Raw genomic sequence first — 20,126 nt, 5'->3', positions numbered from 1 at the left:
GCAGAAACTGCTCAGGAATGGCTCAAGGCCACGACAAATAGCCCAAGACACCACCGGGCCTCTAAACTGCCCGGATCACAGTCTTATCAAGCGTCCATGTGATGCACTCGAACAAGCCTGATCCACAGAGATCAGACCCTGCAACCCACAGGACCCACAGGATCTGCTGCCAACAAGCCAGTGCCAGGCACCACAGGGCACCCCCAGAGGTCTTGTGTTCATGTGCCGATGTTTCAGAGCCGTTTTGGCAGCAAGGGGCGAAACCTAAAAAATAGTAGGGAGGTGGTTTCAATGCTGTATTATATGAGATAAAGCAGTTTAGCCTTAAGGTTAAACATGGTACCTTAAGAACACATTTTTCTATTATTTGTCTTCAGTGGTCAAGAGGAGGCAATGATGGGTCAGCTTGTGGAGCACGGCCCTTTGGCTGCGATCGTAGATGCTGTCAGCTGGCAGGATTACCTGGGAGGCATCATCCAGCACCACTGCTCCAGCAAATGGTCCAACCACGCTGTCCTGGTTGTTGGATACGACACGACTGGTACATGCTGCCGCTATGCTTGTGCAAGAGGGAAAGAGGAATTTTTATATTTAACTCCATCTAGTATTCACTGTTGTAGGTCAATAAAGTTTTGCATTCCTAGGGACTGTGAAAGTAATTTAAAACTGCACTAGGCAAAATTTAAAGGCACTAAAAATATGCCTTTCTTAATCAGCCTTAATCACAAATTGCTGCTGCGACAGTGTCGACCCACCTAAGTGGTAAAACTAAGGCAGACACAGTGAAGAATATTAAGCAATTTAGTTCATGCTGAATCCCTACAGTTATTTGAAATAGCACAGTGAGGTACTGTAGTTTCAAGTTTCCTGTAAAGATGAACTCGCTTTCACTTAATAATTTACCTGTTGTTGTAAGAATGTCTCTTATTCCATTCAGGCAAAATCAAGAATTGAAAGAAGAACACTCAGTGTGATGTTGTTGCTTTTTGCGTTTTATTTTACCTTGTCCTCTTTTTTCGTACAGTGTTCAGAGATTATGACATTGTAAACACAGATGAGATCATTTCCCAGAAGTTCTCTTTATTTAGACAGTTACCACATAGATTGTGTCCCAGTTTTGAAACAAGAAATCATTGTGTTAAAAATGTTTAAAATGTCATCATCTAAAGTTAAGCAGTAGTCTTGTTATTACTACGTGATATAAATCATCGTACAGTTTCTGTCTTGACGTAAATTGTCCTCAGCAGTGTTTTATATTTCTTGGCATTAATTATTTCACACACACTTGTCTTTTCTTGGTATTACACATAGATATGGGTGATTACGTAACAGTCTGAAGTGGCCATAGCTGCAGTGCACACACACGACTAATGCCTCTTTACCCTGTAAATAATTCAATGTTGAAATGCATGTTGTCTGTCTTAGGGGAAATTCCATACTGGATTGTGCAAAACTCCTGGGGAACAAGATGGGGGAACGAGGGCTATGTTTATATAAAAATCGGTGGCAACATCTGTGGTGAGTTTGAACTTTGCCTCATGGCGTTTTATACACATGTATACACACACACATGTCCTGCTGTGTCCAGTATCCCCTCAGGGATTAATAATGCATCTCTCTTTTGTCCTCTCCTAGGTATTGCGGATTCTGCAGCAGCTGTTTTTCTTTGACATCGCTGTTTGAAATTTCTGTCTGAGCCATTCTATGTGGGTGTTTGACTGTGTGTCAAAATTGAAATCAGTCCTGTTTGCCCTCAAGTGTCACTTTAAATAGTATTTTATTATTATAATGTAAACAATTTGCATCACTGAAACAAAATAAATCACCTCATATGTTGGAAAGTGTTTATTTATAACACAGAACAATAAAACACTTACACACCACTGCAAAACTGCAATAATACGAATAGTTTTACTGTACAAAATACGCATCCTATTATAATACACAAGGCAGATACATGCTGTGGGTAATATAACTTGTACATTTATCTATACAGAGATCACAGTAATCACTGCATAAATACATCATACAATTACATCCACTGTATATAATACTATACAAAACATATTCAGAACAGCTACATTACTATGTACAAGCTTTATGGTTCATATTTTATAGTGTCACATTTCTGCTTTGCAAATGGTTCTATTGTAGATGTTGACACTGCTGTGACTGAGGTTTGCTGTCATTTTATGTATCTAAGCCACATCTCGGCAGTCTGAAACGGCTCCTGCTATGACACCTTCCCCATGCCGACATGAAAGACAAAACCCATCGTCACTATCAGCGATGTCCCTGCGCGCAAGGTTTGATCACAGCTCTCACTGATCCATTTTCTGTCAGGTCAGTCTAAGTTAATTTATGCAATTTTATTGAGAAAACATCCAAGCGGCTCTTATCAAGGAGCCATCTGCGGCACTGTGTGACTCGCAGTCAAGATAAAAGCAAAATAGTCTAATATGGCTATTTGATTTATTTGTTGTCAGACATTGCATAACAGGCTCTGCAGCCCTGCTTATGCTGCTGTTTAATTTTATTTTTATTTCTTGTGCCTGCTGAACATTAAAATATATAAACTTAGTTATTACTTTACATTTGTTATTTTTCTGTATTTACATGTCAGAATACCAATACATCCTGAAAAGCCATCCGGAAAAATAATCTACCCCTTGAGCATATTCAGGAATTTATCCTCTCTGTGTGTTATCTATTAAACCAACACCATGTTTAAAAAAATGGTATAAAGCATCAAATTAAACTGTGCCCTGCTCCAAAAACTGAACTTCATCTTAGTATTTGAGTAAAATAGGTTATATTTAAGACTGAGTAACTAATTTTTCAGTGCATACATCGACCGGATGTCATGCATAAAATGGAAACATCAACAAAATGTGGTCCTTTGATGGCTTGCAGTTCACCTACGTATCTGTCACTAAAACTTATCAGCTGTGCAAATGATCCACTTTCTGTTACAGTGAAAGGAAGCCAGGGCAGATGACGGAGACGTGCTCTAGTCGGAGTCCTCGCTGCTGCAGTAGGAGCTGTCGCAGCACTCGGCCATGTACGGGAAGGTGTGGACGTTGGGATTGAGCTTGGGCACCCAGTGGCGAGGCACCAGGAAGGTTGCCAGGTTGAACAGATCCACAAAGACTTTGTAGCGGTCACTAAATGCAAACAAAGACATGATTATATAGATTTGTGTTCTGTATTTTCTGAGGAACAAAAGTTAACTTAAATTGCTGGTCACATTTTATAGTTTTTTTTTCTTCTTAGAAATTACCTTAACTAAATACATTGTCAAATATATTGTCACTGTGCATTCTAGGAGGAAGTGACCATGTGACAGGTCACTTTAGATAAGCACAGTAGCACTGGCCTGTCCTTATCTAAATTAACTCTGAAGTGTTTGCAGTGTAAAGTGTGTAATCACAAGCTTAAAGTTAAAGTTTACATGACACCGTACCTGACAGTAGATCTCAGGTAGTGGTAGCCAGATGAGCCCCCGGTGCCAGCTTTGCTGCCAATCATACGATGTACCATGCACACGTGATTGTCTAGAAAAACAAAAAAAGAAAAGACAGAATTATCCATTGTGATAGAACAATGCGTGTTTTTGCTGCAAACTCTTTAGACATAAGTCAGGAGTAAGTTGGTTGTATTTCATGGGAATAGGCTGGATTGATGAGCAGGCGTAGAAGATGTTACAAGATTCTACTACCTGTTGGGTTGTAACCTAACTTTAGAGTTTAGTAACTTTGTTAACTTCCTTGTTAGTCCAGCTTTGCCCTTAGGCAAAATATGAAAGCACTGGTTTCTACTAAAAAAATTATTCCCTTTTTTCCCCCAATGTTTTCTGCTCTGCTATGCTTTTTGCTCTGAGTATAAGCAGCTACTGATAAAGATACTACAATACTTACATCTCCATTTTGTCATCAGAGTGTCAATATCCATGAGGGATGTGAGCAGCTGGAAGGGAACCTGAAACCTCGGCTCTTCCCTAAAAGGTAAGAGAAGATGTTCCACGGATGATTTATGAAAAGCTCTTTGATTGATGTTCATAGAAGTTGTAAAATTAGAGCAGCTGTCTCCCGGTCAGTGCCAAAAACTGATTTAACATCTAAAACCCAGTAGTTTTGCATTAATTATCACCTTCCAGTAACTGTGAGGATTCAGTTGACTTTCGTGCAGCTTTAATGAGTCTCATGTGACACTGTGTCCTTACTACACAGGCTAGCACACCTATTGGCAAAACTGACAGACATTTTTAGATTCTTAAAACCATGCAGAGTTCAAGTGCTGCTGTTTTACAACTGCTGCAGGTGCCACATGACCCACAGGGCTGACAGAGTTTCAGGAAAAAAAAAGGCTTGTGATATGGAAATTTTATGTGGAAAGAATAAATGAACCCCCCCTGCCTCGGGAACTAGCACTGAGGTGTTCTTAAGCAAGATGTCCCATTGAAGCTGTGTGAAGCTCTCAGGTATGAAAATGTATGAAAAGGAAACAAATGTAACAGGTACAGTTCCTGCAGAGTCCCACTGCATAATTAAAGGTGAAGAAACGCTAAAAACTGCACATACCTGTAGAAGTAGATCATCAGAGCACCCTGCAGAGCCTTGTAAGAGAGCCGCCTCTCACCTTGTTAACAAAACGGAGAATAGATTACTTTCAAAGGTGAGTGATTTGTCTGGTTTAGGTAGTTTTGTAGCTATGGTTGAAATATTAAGGTTTAATACATCTGAATTCTGAATTAAGTGCAAGCTGTAAACAAGTATAAATGTGGCCTTGACAATTATTACATCTGATTAAACACTGACCTTTGCTCATTAGGTGGTCGTGACGCTTCTCATCAAACAGTGATGTGAAGGTCTCTCTCTGTTTGACCAGCTCAGCCATCAGTTCCTCCTTGTCTTCAGAATCTGGCATTTTCTTTTGAAAAAAGAAAAAGAAAAGAAAGAAAAATAGCCTTAAATAAAAATACAGTCTCTGTCAATCATCGTTGCACTCCTGGGAATGCAGGAAAAGTTTGTTCTGAAAGCTGGAGTCATCTCTTACCTCAATTTTCTCCTTCTCCTGATTCAGCCCATCAAATATATTGATTTGCAGCCTTTCCCAGAAATTGAATCCATCCACCTCCAAACCAGGAGTTCTCTCCAGCCACTCCTGAAAGAGCAGCCCAAGGTTTTATCACATTCATATCCTGTTCCGGAGCAGATGAGCTTATCCAAAGAAAAGTGCAACAAAACAGAAATTCTGACATACGGTATCCCCTCTGTAATTAACTATGTAAGACGTACTTCAACCAGCTTCAGGAGGGTTGGCTCCTGTTCAGTGGCGAGCAGCATCTCACTGTCCGATCCTTTGAAGTTATCTCTGTAATGGCGTCTGTTGTACGGAACCCTCAGGTTGTCTGGGACCCCGATTTTGTTCTCCAACAGCCGAAACTGAAGACTTTGGAAGCCGGACGCTGGAGAAAGATATTCCCTTCACATACAAACACAAGTCAGCATAAATGCACACAACCAAAGCGCACTCATAGAGGACTACATCCTATAAAACTTTTAGAGCTAAAAAAATAGCCAGAAGGTATTTATCAGTTTACCTAAAGTCAAAAAAGTCCAGGGCTGTCATTGTTTCCAAAACAGCAAACTGGTCCACCAGCAGTCTGAAGATCATTACAATCCTGTGGATGCGAGTGTTGACCTTGAGCATGTTACGTTCATCTCGGACCTTGAGGAAATGAATAGCAAATGTTATGAGAATAATTTAAATAATTTAAGCTTCAAAGTACATCATTGCACAGAAAACAGTGTAGTTACTGAATTAGTTGATGTTTTGCATCACTATTTCCTCAACCTAGTGTGTGCCGTTCTCAGAGGGAATAAAAGAAACTGAAAAATTACAGCTGTGCCACTATTTTCAATTCAGAACATCAGCCTGAGTGATGAACAAAATGTCCTTTTTTCCCCCTGACTGAACTCCGGAGACAGAATGACTATAGAATATAGCTTCATTTTGAACAGAAAGATCTATCATTGCATTCACTGATGATTTTGTACTCCTCAGTTCATTTAAATTATTCTGCTTGATTTTACATTCGAAGCAACGTTCAACTCTTAACGCTGACAGTTCACATCTAAAAGCTCTGAATTTAGGGCTACAAAAAGTTTTTCCTCTTCCCAATTGTGTGTAAGCTGGATATTTAGAAACTAGATTTTTTGTTTTTTATAGCTGTAAATTTTATTCATGTCAAGTTTCCCTGTGTATTTTGAACAAGGCAAAAAAACATAATGGATGTTTCTGTCACCACAGAAATGTGACTTACATGTCCACTGATGAAGATGTGTCGTACTGAATCAAGTTCAAACAGAATCTGTTTGAACCATAGTTCATAGGCTGAAATAAAACACAGAAGGTTTAAGTATCCTTAAATCCTAATATCCTTAGATCTATTTATCTATCTATCTATCTATCTATCTATCTATCTATCTATCTATCTATCTATCTATCTATCTATCTATCTATCTATCTATCTATCTATCTATCTATCTATCTATCTATCTATCTATCTATCTATCTATCTATCTATCTATCTATCTATCTATGTTAAAACAATTTGACCTATACCAATTTCATTTAATTAATTAACACTAAACTCACATTGTTGTTAAAGACTGGATCTAAGGAAAAAGCAGTGATTTTATTACCAACAGACAAAGAAAAAAGACTCAAACAATATGAAGCTAAATTTACCTTGATGGGTGACAATGAAGAGGTGCTCATCATGGATCTTGTTTCCTTTCACTTCACTTTGCAGTACCTGGGCTGACACTATTTTGTCAAGCTGAGGATTGGAAAGACAGAAACCATTGATTTAAAAACTTGAATTCAACAACAAATGCAAATCCCAGTATATATCTGTCTTTAAAAAAAAAAAAAAAAAAAAAAAGAAGCCACAAAGGTGAGATAGGTGGTTTTCTACCTGCAGGTAGTCTCCATAGATGATTCCTCCTTTACTGGCTTTGTTAACCCCTGCCTGAGATGCATCATCATCTTCCTCTGCTTTGGGAGGTTTATTTTTGAATAACCTGCGGTGCGAAGAGAGAGAAAGCCTTTTGTTACCTCACCTTTTTCCATCATCAGGATAAGCTATGAACTGTACGAGGTCTGCATTTAATGAATGTGAAAAAATGAAATAAAAACAGGCTGAAAAATAAATCCCTAAGAACTATATTTTAGATGTGATGACAATTCGAACGTACAAATGCCTCTTCTCAAAATACGGACATCCACTCATGACTAGTCCAAATCGGTTGCGGCACAGATGTAATCTTCTTCCTTGACTATTATTTACTAAAATTGTCGTCAGCGCGATACAGGTTTTTAAAGATTTATCTTGTCCAATCAGTCATGAGCAAACACTCACCATCCGGCCCGCCTCTATTTGTCCCTCGGAGTCTTTGTTTATCTTTACCGAGGACCACCTTCTGGACTTTATGTGACTGGCCAAAAGAAAGGTCACAAGGCCCTTTTCAAATAATACCAATGAAAAAAAAACACACTGACACATCCTACTCTTCTGCAAATGACCAGATTAACAGGAATATCAGATGTCCTCAATGTTTTAAGATTTGAAATGAGTCATGAATCACTCACGACCTTTGTTCAAATAGAACAGAGTGTAATCAGCTCTATTTGTATTTTGCTGTCTCGGTCGCTGTGTTTACACTCAGAGGTTTGCTGTATATGTATGTCTGTGATGTATGTAACAAACTGAACTCAGTTACATAAGTGTCTCACTGAGAGGAGTGGACTCTTTACACAGTAGCAGCCCAGATTACAACATCTGGCTAACAGCACTGACATGGACTTATCTTTTCCTGTTCTTCTCTGTCTTGCCTTAAATTTCATTTTGCATACATTACTGTTCAAAAGTTTGGGGTCACCCAGACAATTTCATATTTTCCATGAAAACTCACACATTTATTCATGTGCTAACATAATTGCACAAGGGTTTCCTAATCATCAATTAGCCTTTCACCACAATTAGCATTAGAACAGTGGAGTGATGGTTGCTGGAAATGTTCCTCTGTACCTCTATGTAGATATTCCATTAAAAATCAGCTGTTTCCAGCTAGAATAGTCATTTACCACATTAACAATGTCTACAGTAGTATTTCTGATAAATTTAATGTTATCTTCATTGAAAAAAATGCTTTTCTTTAACAAATAAGGACATTTCTAAGAGACTCCAAATTTTTGAATGGTAGTGTACATCTAAATGTAGAACTCATTTACATTTTTGTCTATGATCTCAGTGCACCTAAAGGATGTGAGTACGACTGTTTTACTGCTGAAAATGGAAAACTATTGTTTTTAACGTGGTTTTCATGTATTTCTGAAAACAGTTGATATATGTGTTTTTTATGATTTATGTTTCCCAGTAGGTCAGATTGTCATTTATATATGTGTGTGTGTGTGTGTGTGTGTGTGTGTGTGTGTGTGTGTGTGTGTATGTGTGTGTGTGTGTGTGTGTGTGTGTGTGTGTGTGTGTGTGTGTGTGTGTGTTTACCAAAAGACTCTTTGAACAATTTTTACTGACTACAAAAACATACACACACTTTTTAAGTCTTTATATGTGAAAATATAGCTGGACCGTATCCTCATGTTGTCTGGAAATCACTGCTGCCACTCTGGGTCACTGGACTCATCTGTAAATATTTGCCATTGGTTAATATTTTATTTACCTCAGTGAACATCATTAGTCATGTGTAGTTTCAAGGTTACTTGTGGCCCATGGACTGTACATAATGTGTTCTTAAATACACTGAAGCTGTGTTGTTCTTCCCGGGAAACTGGACAGATGTGATGTACGTACCTCTAGAGTTGGAAGGCGTTGCTATCCATAGGTTGTTGACATAATGTTGTTGTTAGGCCTGTAATATCAGCTGTCATGTAGCGATCGTAGGACATGCAGCTGGCAAGGTCTGTTGAAAATAATGACCAGCGTGGTACCCGCTTGCCCAATTCCAAAAGGCAAATTCTTTTCAAACAACAGTTAACCCAGTTTCATCAGTGTTAAACTCTGAATCCACAATCCACTCCCTGTAAATCTCTCCTACATCATTAGCTTGCTTGTTTTTTCACCCACACCTTTTCTGAACTTATCAAGTAGAGTCCCATCAGTGTGCAGCGGTCCTCAGAAGATCAGAGGGATGATAACAAGCAGCTATTTCTGAATTGGGACAGGGTACAAGCCCAGCATTATAAGGCTGCGGACTGAACAAGAAGAGCAGAAGCAGCCCCAAAGAACATGCTTTGTTCTTGTTTCCATTTTCCCGGGATGAATGGGATGCTAGTGGAGAGCGGGCACAGTGGCTGACATGCTTAAGACGGCATGAGACTGTCACTGTAGATTCTCAAAGCCTTAACAAACCTGTCCATCTCACCGAGAGGACGCACGTGTCATTATGGCTTATCTCCAAGGTCTGAGTCAGTCACTGATTAAAAGAAAGGAGGGGTATGGCCTGTTTTTTATTTCTTAAGGCAATGTAAAACCCCACATGAAAGTCGATCTGTTTTCCTCTGTTTACCCCCAAAGTCCTTGAACTCTGCAGTTACAGTTTCCTGACGCGTGTGTTTTTTAAATTTTTTTATTTTTTATTTTTATCAGTGGTCAGCATGGCCATTAGCTGTGGCTACATCTCTACATGGATTTTAATCTCAGAATTTTTGTACTCTCAAACCATCATCTTGAACATGATCGTTATATTAATGACTGAAGTGTTAAAAAAAATTTGGTCTTTATCACAAGGTGGATTGTTGCATGCTGTTATGATTTAAGAGTTTTTTTTAAATATTAAGATGATAATCACATTATTAGAAAAGAGGTTTGATTCAATAAAATATTTACAGAATTTGATGTAATGATCACATCTGACTAACAGGAGTGAAATAAAATTGAGGCAAAAAAGGTTTTGAGTGAGTTGAATGAACTTTTTGCACTCATCTGGATTGACAAAACTGTGTTCTGTTGTGCACAAGTACAATGTCAATAAAGTTGAAATGAGTTTAATAGGTAAGAGGAAACCAGCAAGAGTCAATAAACAAAGATCTATATTACGGGAATGTTATGTAAATATTACAGGTTTAGACATTTTGTTCACTAATAGATACAAACTACTAACACTCTACCATGTAGGATGTTTGCAAATATGCAGTGATTTTTGATTAGTTGCAGATATATCAAGCTTTAAGAGCTTCATATTAAAATGTGTGACTACATTGCAGGATGGTTAATGTGCCCAATTACGAATGTAATTATTCTGTGATCACAAGTAGACAGAGCCTTAGTCCCCCTGTGTCCATTAGCACATGGAAATATTAATTTAGTTTTGTATAGTAGTCAGAATTTAACCAAACAACTTGCATGCTGCATGTATTTTCTAAAATCCTGCAAAGAAACAGTTAAAAATAATTTGATATTTGGTTTCTGTGACACTCGTGAAATTAATTTGATCCCTGCAGGTCCACCAGTTGTCAGCTGAAGGGTGAGTAAAAGCAATAATGAAATCACACTGTGTGCTTCTGTGCTTGGCAGAACAAAAAAGAAATCTGTTTTTTAAAAAAAAAAGTCATAGAGGAACATCAGAAACATAGATGAGTTTTGCAAAATAGCATACATCATATTTGAGGAGGGGAATGTAAATTTAAGACTTAAAATATGTGCCGCCCGGGAGCAGTGATCAAATATGCGTTTTATTTATACATGGCAGCATATAAGTAGATATAATCCGTGTATGGTTCGCTCATTCGTTTTTCCGTTTCAAAATAAAATCTGAAAAACCAATTAACTGTCTTGTTTTTTTGTTTTTCAGTTTTTAAAACCTAAATGTAGACATGTATTATTTAACTAATGAAAAAAACACAGTGTCGGATCGAGAATGGCTGTACTCGAGCCCTTTTCCTATTTCATTCTGTTTGAGAGTGGAAAACCCAGGCATTACTCGAGAATGAGAGTCAGGAGGTTCTGCTGGAGAACAGTTTAAGAAGACATAATCATGTGTCCGATGCTGATTTGGAGAGAGCTGTAATTTGTTCTGTTAACCACATATGTTATTTTCAGTGCCATATTTTATTAACTGTAGAATGTTACGATTCACTTTTGTGTGTTTACAGTCAGGTCCGACATGTGGACGACAGTTTATGACGGGATACTGGTCATCTATTGGTGCCGCTGTTCCAATTTAACTGGTGATCAGGCTAACTGGTGATAGTTTCTATCTCCAGATGTTTCGTCCTCAGATTCGTCCAGACCAGACCTGGCTGTGTGTGAAATAAAGATACTAGATAAAGTAGACCTTGCCGGAAAACGTCGGTATCACTACTTAATAAAGTCTGTATCCATGTAAATATCACCTACAGACAGTAAAAAGAAATGTGCTGGCGAAATAATAAACGTGTTTTTATGAAGGGTGAGAGGAAACGATGGAATCCAGAGATAAAATTAGAGATCACAGTCTGACTCATCATGCCACCGATCAGTTCAACAAACGTCCCGCTTCATCCACATAGATCACTGTCATTCTGTCAGGTGTTTAACACCTGGTGATTGTTCAGGAAACACGCCCAGGTTAACTCGGGATAATCACAACTTAACACAGGCTGCCTGGTTAATAACGAGACACAAAACTATTTATTGTCTCACCAAGAAAACCCACAACATAGAAGCACGTCCACTGCTGTGTGTTAGTCTGAGTTCAGTGGAACAGATCCAGAGCAGTAAGAGACAGGAACGAGAGAAGGTCCGTTTTTTCATTTTGAGACCGGAAGTGGTCATCAGCAAGTGTGGAGCCAAACAGAGTACGGTGCATAGACTGTATATAAATTTTTCGTTAGTTTTCATGGCCAAAATGAGAAATCAGGTGGCTGATCTTAAAATAAATCAATATTGAATTTTTTATAGAGCGTTAAAGTTTTGCGAAGCTAGGGGGCGGGGTTACTTGATTGACAGTCCTGTCTGGAACGATTGACAGGTTCTATGGAGGAGGCAGCAGAGACTCTGCTCTCCTCGTTTGGATTAATTCTGATACAATAGCTGTTGGTTTATTTATCGGTGGAGCGGAAAAACCTTTTCCACAGACAGTTTTTCTGCCCGTTGGCTTGTTTTAACCAGTTTTCTACCTTCGGCTGATTCTACCAGCAGACACTGAAAGGACTCTGATAGTTCAGTAAGTTGTTTATTTTCTTATCTGTGCCGCTTTTAATGCACTTTGTATGCAGCTTTAGTGTCAGATATAATGTATGCCATGCACTCCAGATGTTGGTGGAGTTTATTTCTGTGTGTTGACGAGAGAAGAAAGTCAGCATAGTAGAAATTAGTTTTAATGTTAGCAATGCTAACCGAGCTAGCTGCTCAGTCCCAGCCTGATTAAAGCTAACGTAGCATTAAGCTAACGATGTTTGTAAACAGCTGAAATATGTTGTGTTACTGTAATGTAGTGCATTTAGTTAATAAAACTGTTCATGGAGACACTGGTTCACATTAATGTAACGTTTAGAAAACCTAAATGTGATGAAAACAGTAAGGTTAAGTTTCTGTGTTGTCAGTAGTCCTGAATATCTGCTGAGCAATGAAATGTTCATCAGTGATTAATCTTTAGTGTGAAACTTTTACTTTGCACCTATATTTTTTTTTAAATGTAGGTCATTTTAAAGCAAGACATTAAAGGATGGTTTTCTCAGGTAAATTATTTTAAGGTTTAATTGACTGAAATCTTTCAGTCAATGTTGTGTTTCTTTCAATTTGAAATATCTCGATTTAATTAATACAGCTCAGTCAGTTACATTTTATATTATTAAGAATTCTTATTCAGTTTGACACTAGATGACATATCAGTTCATTGAGTATTTCAGAGCCAGTTTTTTCTTTTCAAATATCTGTATTTAAAGTGATATTATTAAAATATAATTGCAAACGAAACAGCAGCAACATAAGAAACGACCAAATATACAAAGGAAGTGCAGCTATTTTAATATGAAAAAATGATCTATCAGTTAGAACATGGTTAAAGTGCAGCTAAAATTAAGTTAGTGAAACTACGGATAAGCAACGTTTCCTTTTACTTCCAGAAAAATAAAAGCCTCATATTTGCTATTTATGAAAAAATCACTAAAAGCAACACTTCCACCAAGTTTGTTTTAGTTTGTTGGTATTTATCTGTGGAGCATGGAGCAGCACGTTTTCCACAGACAGTTTTACTGTCTGTTGTCTTGTTTTAATCAGTTTTCATTTCAGTAATTCAGTCCTTCAGCTGATTGGACCAACAGACACTGAATGACTCAGACAGCTGGTTGGTAATAAATGATAATTTACTGATCGGTGCCAGTTTTAATGAACTTTATGTTCAACTTCAGAGTCAAATATAATATAAGCAGTGAACCCCAGGAGTTGGTGGAGTTTATTTGTGTGTGTTGACCAGAGAAGAAAGTTAGCATCCAGTGAATATTAGCTTTAATGTGAACTAGCGATGCTAACTGAGATAGCTGACCAGTCCTGCTTAGCAGCTAAATGTAGCATCAAGCTAACGATGTTTGTGTTGTTTCCTGTCAACAGCTGAAGTGTATTGTGTTTCTGTAATGTGGTTCATTAAGGTCATAAAACTGTGGCTGGTTGATGTTAATGTAACGTTCAGGACACTTAAATGTGATTAAAACAGTTTAAGTATAGTAATTTTTAAAACTGTTCAAATTCTTATAAAATGATGCGAAAAAAAGCAAAAAACTAAAACAAAAAAAACGTCAGTAATATGTCAATTAAAAAAGCCGACAGTATAGCGTGTCGCCCAACAAACGTCATAGTATAGCATGTCGCTCTAAAAACGTCATAGTATGGCCTTTGGTCCAGAAAACGTCCATAGTATGGCATGTCATCCAAACAATATCATAGAATAGCCTTTGGTGCAAAAAACGTCATAGTATAGCAGGTCGCCCAAAAAACGTCATGGTATAGCATGTCGTCCAACAAACATCATAGTATAGCATGTCATCCAAAAAACGTCACAGCATAGCATGTCATCCAAAAAATTTCACAGCATAGCATGTTGCCCAAAAAACGTCATAGTATAGCATGTCGTCCAACAAACATCATGGTATAGCATGTCGTCCGAAAAACGTCATAGTATAGCATGTTGCTCAAAAAACATCATAGTGTAGCATGTCACTCTAAAAACGTCATAGTTAGGGCTGCCACAAACGACGCGTCGACGAATCGCCTGAGCACGATACGTCATCAAAAGCGGAAGTGAGCGCGCAATGCAACAGAAATCACCGTCCGAGTGGAGCGCGGAACACGCATGGACATCCGCACTGTATCCTGCATATATAGTATATGCATATATTATATATGCACAATACAGCGTGGACATCCGCGTTTACGATACAGCGCGGACATCCGCGCCGCATCGTGCATATACGATATATGCACGATACAGCGCGGATGTCCATGCGTGTTCCGCGCTCCACTCGGACGGTGATTTCTGTTGCATTGCGCGCTCACTTCCGCTTTTGATGACGTATCGTGCTCAGGCGATTCGTCGACGCGTCGTTTGTAGCAGCCCTAGTCATAGTATAGCATGTCGCTCAAAAAACAGAATAGCATGTCGCTTAAAAAATGTCATAGTATCTAGCATGTTGCTCTAAAAACGTCATAGTATAGCATGTTGCTCAATAAAAGTCGTAATTTAGCATGTCGCTCAAAAACATCATAGCGTAGCATGTCGCTCAAAAAACGTCATAGCGTAGCGTCATCCAAAAAACATCATAGTATAACATGTCACTCTAAAAACGTCATAGCATAGCATGTCGCTCTAAAAACGTCATAGTATAGCATGTCGTCCAAAAAACGTCACAGTATAGCATTTCATTCAAAAAACATCATAGCATAGCATGTCGCTCTAAAAACGTCATAGTATAGCATGTCGCTCAAAAAACATCATAGTATAGCATTTCATTCAAAAAACATCATAGCATAGCATGTCGCTCTAAAAACGTCATAGTATAGCATGTCGCTCAAAAAACATCATAGTATAGCATTTCATTCAAAAAACGTCATAGCATAGCATGTCGCTCTAAAAACGTCATAGTATAGCATGTCGTCCAAAAAACGTCATAGTATAGCATTTCATTCAAAAAACGTCATAGTATAGCATGTCGCTCAAAAAACGTCATAGTATAGCGTTTCATTCAAAAAACGTCATAGTATAGGATGTCGTCCAAAAAACATCATAGTATAGCATGTCGTCCAAAAACCATCATAGCATAGCATGTCGCTCTAAAAATGTCATAGTATAGCATGTCGTCCAAAAAAACGTCATAGTATGGCATGTTGTCCAAAAAATATCCCAGTATAGCATGTCGTCCAAAAAACGTCATAGAATAGTATGTCATCCAAAAAACATCATAGTATAGCATGTCGCTCTAAATACGTCAGAGTATAGCATGTCATCCAGAAAACATCATAGTATACCATGTCGCTCAAAAAACGTCATTGCATAGCCTTTAGTCCACAAAATGTTGTTAATTCCCGGCTGTCTGAAGTAGGTGAGGAGCAACACAAAAAGAGTCCAAACGCTGGTTTCCAGAGGGTTAGACGAGTACTTATTTGAAAGAGCAAGTTTACAACAACACAACATGTGAGGGGGTTAAAAACAAATAGGTGTTAGTAAAATAAAATAAATAAACAGAACTAAAAGTGAACTTCATGTTGACATTGATGGGCATTCCAACCAGGAACAAAGTAAAAGAAGATAATCAATACGAAAAAAAACTCTTCCTGTTCACCTCTTAAAACACAAAACCACACCGCAGTAGCACCCTAAACTCAATGTGTTCCCTGTTTTCCTTTGTGAACAATTCAAAGGTCCCTCTCTATCTCCCTACACATCCACCAACCACTGGAACACATCTCCAAAGTTCTGCTGGGCCAGCTCAGCTTCCCCTCAGAAGAAGTGCCACCACCTGCCAGATGAAGGAGCCTTTTGAGAGGCAGCTGGCATCATGATTGGACTGTACTTTGGTCTGTTCCAATCCAGCTTCAGCTCCAGAGACGGCAGGCGGGACGAGTCAACGGAGGCCGGATGGACGAAGGCATGCAGCTGAGTACAATCCAGAAAACAACAGAGGAGTGCAGCAGCCCAGAGCCAGAACAAACAGAGTAGCACATTATGTCTCTTAGAAAACATCATAGTATAGCCTTTGGGATGAAAAAACGCTATCATATACATCGTATATTGTACAAATAACAAGTCAAAGGAAAGAGACATACATTGTAGAATTGTAGTAATTGTGGGCTGACTGATTTACTGATTATCAGTATTTTATTTTTTACCGATATACGGTAATAAATACATTTAAAAATGGCGCTACTTTGGCTCTGAACCTTTATCTACCTGTGGTTGCTCTGTCTTCTGGAGTGATTTGATTGGTTATACGCCATGACTAAAACTCCTTTAACTAAACATCTGTAAACAAAATAAAAACGTCACCTTATCTTTTTTTCAACATAGTATACTATGGCGTTTTTTTGGGCCAAAGTTCATGATTTTTTTTTTTCAAAGAAAACCTTTCTGGAGTGTTTTTCACAGCCTGCTTTGCATTATTTCATCATATGGCATGTTTTCACATCAGTTGAAAAACATGTTGAAAAATGACATTTTTCTTCGACATAGTATACTATGTCGAAAAAAATGCGATTTTTCAACATGCTGTAAAAACGTGCCATATGATGAAATAATGTAAAGGAGGCCGTGAAAAACACTATGGTAATGTTTTCTTTGAAAAAAAAAATCATCATGAATTTTGGCGCAAAAAAAACGCCATAGTATACTATGTCGAAAAAAAATGTGATTTTTCAACATGTTGTAAAATCGTGCCATATGATGAAATAATGTAAAGGAGGCCGTGAAAAACACTCCAGAAAGGTTTTCTTTGGAAAAAAAAAATCATCATGAATTTTGGCGCAAAAAAACGCCATAGTATAGTATGTTGAAAAAAAAATGCAATTTTTCAACATGTTGTAAAATCGTGCCATATGATGAAATAATGTAAAGGAGGCCGTGAAAAACACTCCAGAAAGGTTTTCTTTGAAAAAAAAAAATCATGAATTTTGGCGCAAAAAAAAACGCCTTAGTATACTATGTCGAAAAAAAATGCGATTTTTCAACATGTTGTAAAAACGTGCCATATGATGAAATAATGTAAAGGAGGCCGTGAAAAACACTCCAGAAAGGTTTTCTTTGAAAAAAAAATCATCATGAATTTTGGCGCAAAAAAAACGCCTTACTATACTATGTCGAAAAAAAATGTCGATTTTTCAACATGTTGTAAAAACGTGCCATATGATGAAATAATGTAAAGGAGGCCGTGAAAAACACTCCAGAAAGGTTTTCTTTGAAAAAAAAAATCATGAATTTTGGCGCAAAAAAACGCCTTACTATACTATGTCGAAAAAAAATGGGATTTTTCAACCATGTTGTAAAAACGTGCCATATGATGAAATAATGTAAAGGAGGCCGTGAAAAACACTCCAGAAAGGTTTTCTTTGAAAAAAAAAATCATCATGAATTTTGGCGCAAAAAAAACGCTTACTATACTATGTCGAAAAAAAAATGCAATTTTTCAAACATGTTGTAAAAACGTGCCATATGATGAAATAATGTAAAGGAGGCCGTGAAAAACACTCCAGAAAGGTTTTCTTTGAAAAAAAAATCATCATGAATTTTGGCGCAAAAAAACGCCTTACTATACTATGTCGAAAAAAAAATGCGATTTTTCAAACATGTTGTAAAAACGTGCCATATGATGAAATAATGTAAAGGAGGCCGTGAAAAACACTCCAGAAAGGTTTTCTTTGAAAAAAAAATCATCATGAATTTTGGCGCAAAAAAATGCCTTACTATACTATGTCGAAAAAAAATGCGATTTTTCAAACATGTTGTAAAAACGTGCCATATGATGAAATAATGTAAAGGAGGCCGTGAAAAACACTCCAGAAAGGTTTTCTTTGAAAAAAAAAATCATCATGAATTTTGGCGCAAAAAAACGCCTTACTATACTATGTCGAAAAAAAATGTCGATTTTTCAAACATGTTGTAAAAACGTGCCATATGATGAAATAATGTAAAGGAGGCCGTGAAAAAACACTCCAGAAAGGTTTTCTTTGAAAAAAAAATCATCATGAATTTTGGCGCAAAAAAAACGCCTTACTATACTATGTCGAAAAAAAATGCAATTTTTCAACATGTTGTAAAAACGTGCCATATGATGAAATAATGTAAAGGAGGCCGTGAAAAACACTCCAGAAAGGTTTTCTTTGAAAAAAAAATCATCATGAATTTTGGCGCAAAAAAAACGCCTTACTATACTATGTCGAAAAAAAAAATGCGATTTTTCAACATGTTGTAAAAACGTGCCATATGATGAAATAATGTAAAGGAGGCCGTGAAAAACACTCCAGAAAGGTTTTCTTTGAAAAAAAAATCATCATGAATTTTGGCGCAAAAAAAACGCCTTACTATACTATGTCGAAAAAAAATGCGATTTTTCAAACATGTTGTAAAAACGTGCCATATGATGAAATAATGTAAAGGAGGCCGTGAAAAACACTCCAGAAAGGTTTTCTTTGAAAAAAAAAATCATCATGAATTTTGGCGCAAAAAAAACGCCTTACTATACTATGTCGAAAAAAAATGCAATTTTTCAACATGTTGTAAAAACGTGCCATATGATGAAATAATGTAAAGGAGGCCGTGAAAAACACTCCAGAAAGGTTTTCTTTGAAAAAAAATCATCATGAATTTTGGCGCAAAAAAAACGCCTTACTATACTATGTCGAAAAAAAATGCGATTTTTCAACATGTTGTAAAAACGTGCCATATGATGAAATAATGTAAAGGAGGCCGTGAAAAACACTCCAGAAAGGTTTTCTTTGAAAAAAAAATCATCATGAATTTTGGCGCAAAAAAACGCCTTACTATACTATGTCGAAAAAAAATGTGAATTTTTCAACATGTTGTAAAAACGTGCCATATGATGAAATAATGTAAAGGAGGCCGTGAAAAACAATCCAGAAAGGTTTTCTTTGAAAAAAAATCATCATGAATTTTGGCGCAAAAAAAACGCCTTACTATACTATGTCGAAAAAAAAATTGCAATTTTTCAACATGTTGTAAAAACGTGCCATATGATGAAATAATGTAAAGGAGGCCGTGAAAAACACTCCAGAAAGGTTTTCTTTGAAAAAAAAAATCATCATAATTTTGGCGCAAAAAAACGCCTTACTATACTATGTCGAAAAAAAAATGCGAATTTTTCAACATGTTGTAAAAACGTGCCATATGATGAAATAATGTAAAGGAGGCCGTGAAAAACACTCCAGAAAGGTTTTCTTTGAAAAAAAAATCATCATGAATTTTGGCGCAAAAAAACGCCTTACTATACTATGTCGAAAAAAAAATGCCAATTTTTCAACATGTTGTAAAAACGTGCCATATGATGAAATAATGTAAAGGAGGCCGTGAAAAACACTCCAGAAAGGTTTTCTTTGAAAAAAAAATCATCATGAATTTTGGCGCAAAAAAAACGCCTTACTATACAATGTCGAAAAAAAAATGCGAATTTTTCAACATGTTGTAAAAACATGCCATATGATGAAATAATGTAAAGGAGGCCGTGAAAAACACTCCAGAAAGGTTTTCTTTGAAAAAAAAATCATCATGAATTTTGGCGCAAAAAAACGCCTTACTATACTATGTCGAAAAAAAAAATGCGATTTTTCAACATGTTGTAAAAACGTGCCATATGATGAAATAATGTAAAGGAGGCCGTGAAAAAACACTCCAGAAAGGTTTTCTTTGAAAAAAAAATCATCATGAATTTTGGCGCAAAAAAACGCCTTACTATACTATGTCGAAAAAAATCGATTTTTCCAAACATGTTGTAAAAACGTGCCATATGATGAAATAATGTAAAGGAGGCCGTGAAAAACACTCCAGAAAGGTTTTCTTTGAAAAAAATCATCATGAATTTTGGCGCAAAAAAACGCCTTACTATACTATGTCGAAAAAAAA

At 37.1% G+C, this 20,126-nt stretch overlaps 2 protein-coding genes across 2 annotated transcripts in view; one reads left to right on the top strand and one right to left on the bottom strand.

Moving 5' to 3' along the window:
• The window catches only part of ctso (cathepsin O), a 29,752-nt gene extending 13,332 nt beyond the window's left edge, over positions 1-16,420 (top strand). The window contains exons 6-9 of the mRNA XM_023298751.3: positions 378-541; positions 1,426-1,518; positions 1,636-12,230; positions 15,920-16,420. Coding sequence (XP_023154519.2) covers positions 378-541; positions 1,426-1,518; positions 1,636-1,670 — 292 coding nt within the window. The 3' untranslated portion in view covers positions 1,671-12,230; positions 15,920-16,420. The remainder of the gene's footprint in view (positions 1-377; positions 542-1,425; positions 1,519-1,635; positions 12,231-15,919) is intronic.
• On the bottom strand, positions 1,831-7,407 carry tdo2a (tryptophan 2,3-dioxygenase a). The gene is made up of 12 exons (XM_023298750.3): positions 7,263-7,407; positions 6,983-7,088; positions 6,754-6,844; positions 6,326-6,396; positions 5,603-5,730; positions 5,298-5,484; positions 5,056-5,163; positions 4,818-4,929; positions 4,581-4,638; positions 3,918-3,997; positions 3,464-3,554; positions 1,831-3,164 (listed from the first exon to the last, which is right to left on the bottom strand). The coding sequence occupies exons 1-12, from the start codon at positions 7,295-7,297 to the stop codon at positions 3,011-3,013; spliced, it is 1,221 nt and encodes a 406-aa protein (XP_023154518.1). The 5' UTR covers positions 7,298-7,407; the 3' UTR covers positions 1,831-3,010.
• Positions 16,421-20,126: the final 3,706 nt, after the last annotated feature.

The sequence above is a fragment of the Amphiprion ocellaris genome, chromosome 13 (assembly GCF_022539595.1).
Source record: "Amphiprion ocellaris isolate individual 3 ecotype Okinawa chromosome 13, ASM2253959v1, whole genome shotgun sequence".
In the NCBI taxonomy this organism is placed as follows: Eukaryota; Metazoa; Chordata; class Actinopteri; family Pomacentridae; genus Amphiprion; species Amphiprion ocellaris.
The sequence above is the reverse complement of the archived record's forward strand: the minus strand, read 5'-3'. Positions and strand labels throughout refer to the sequence as shown.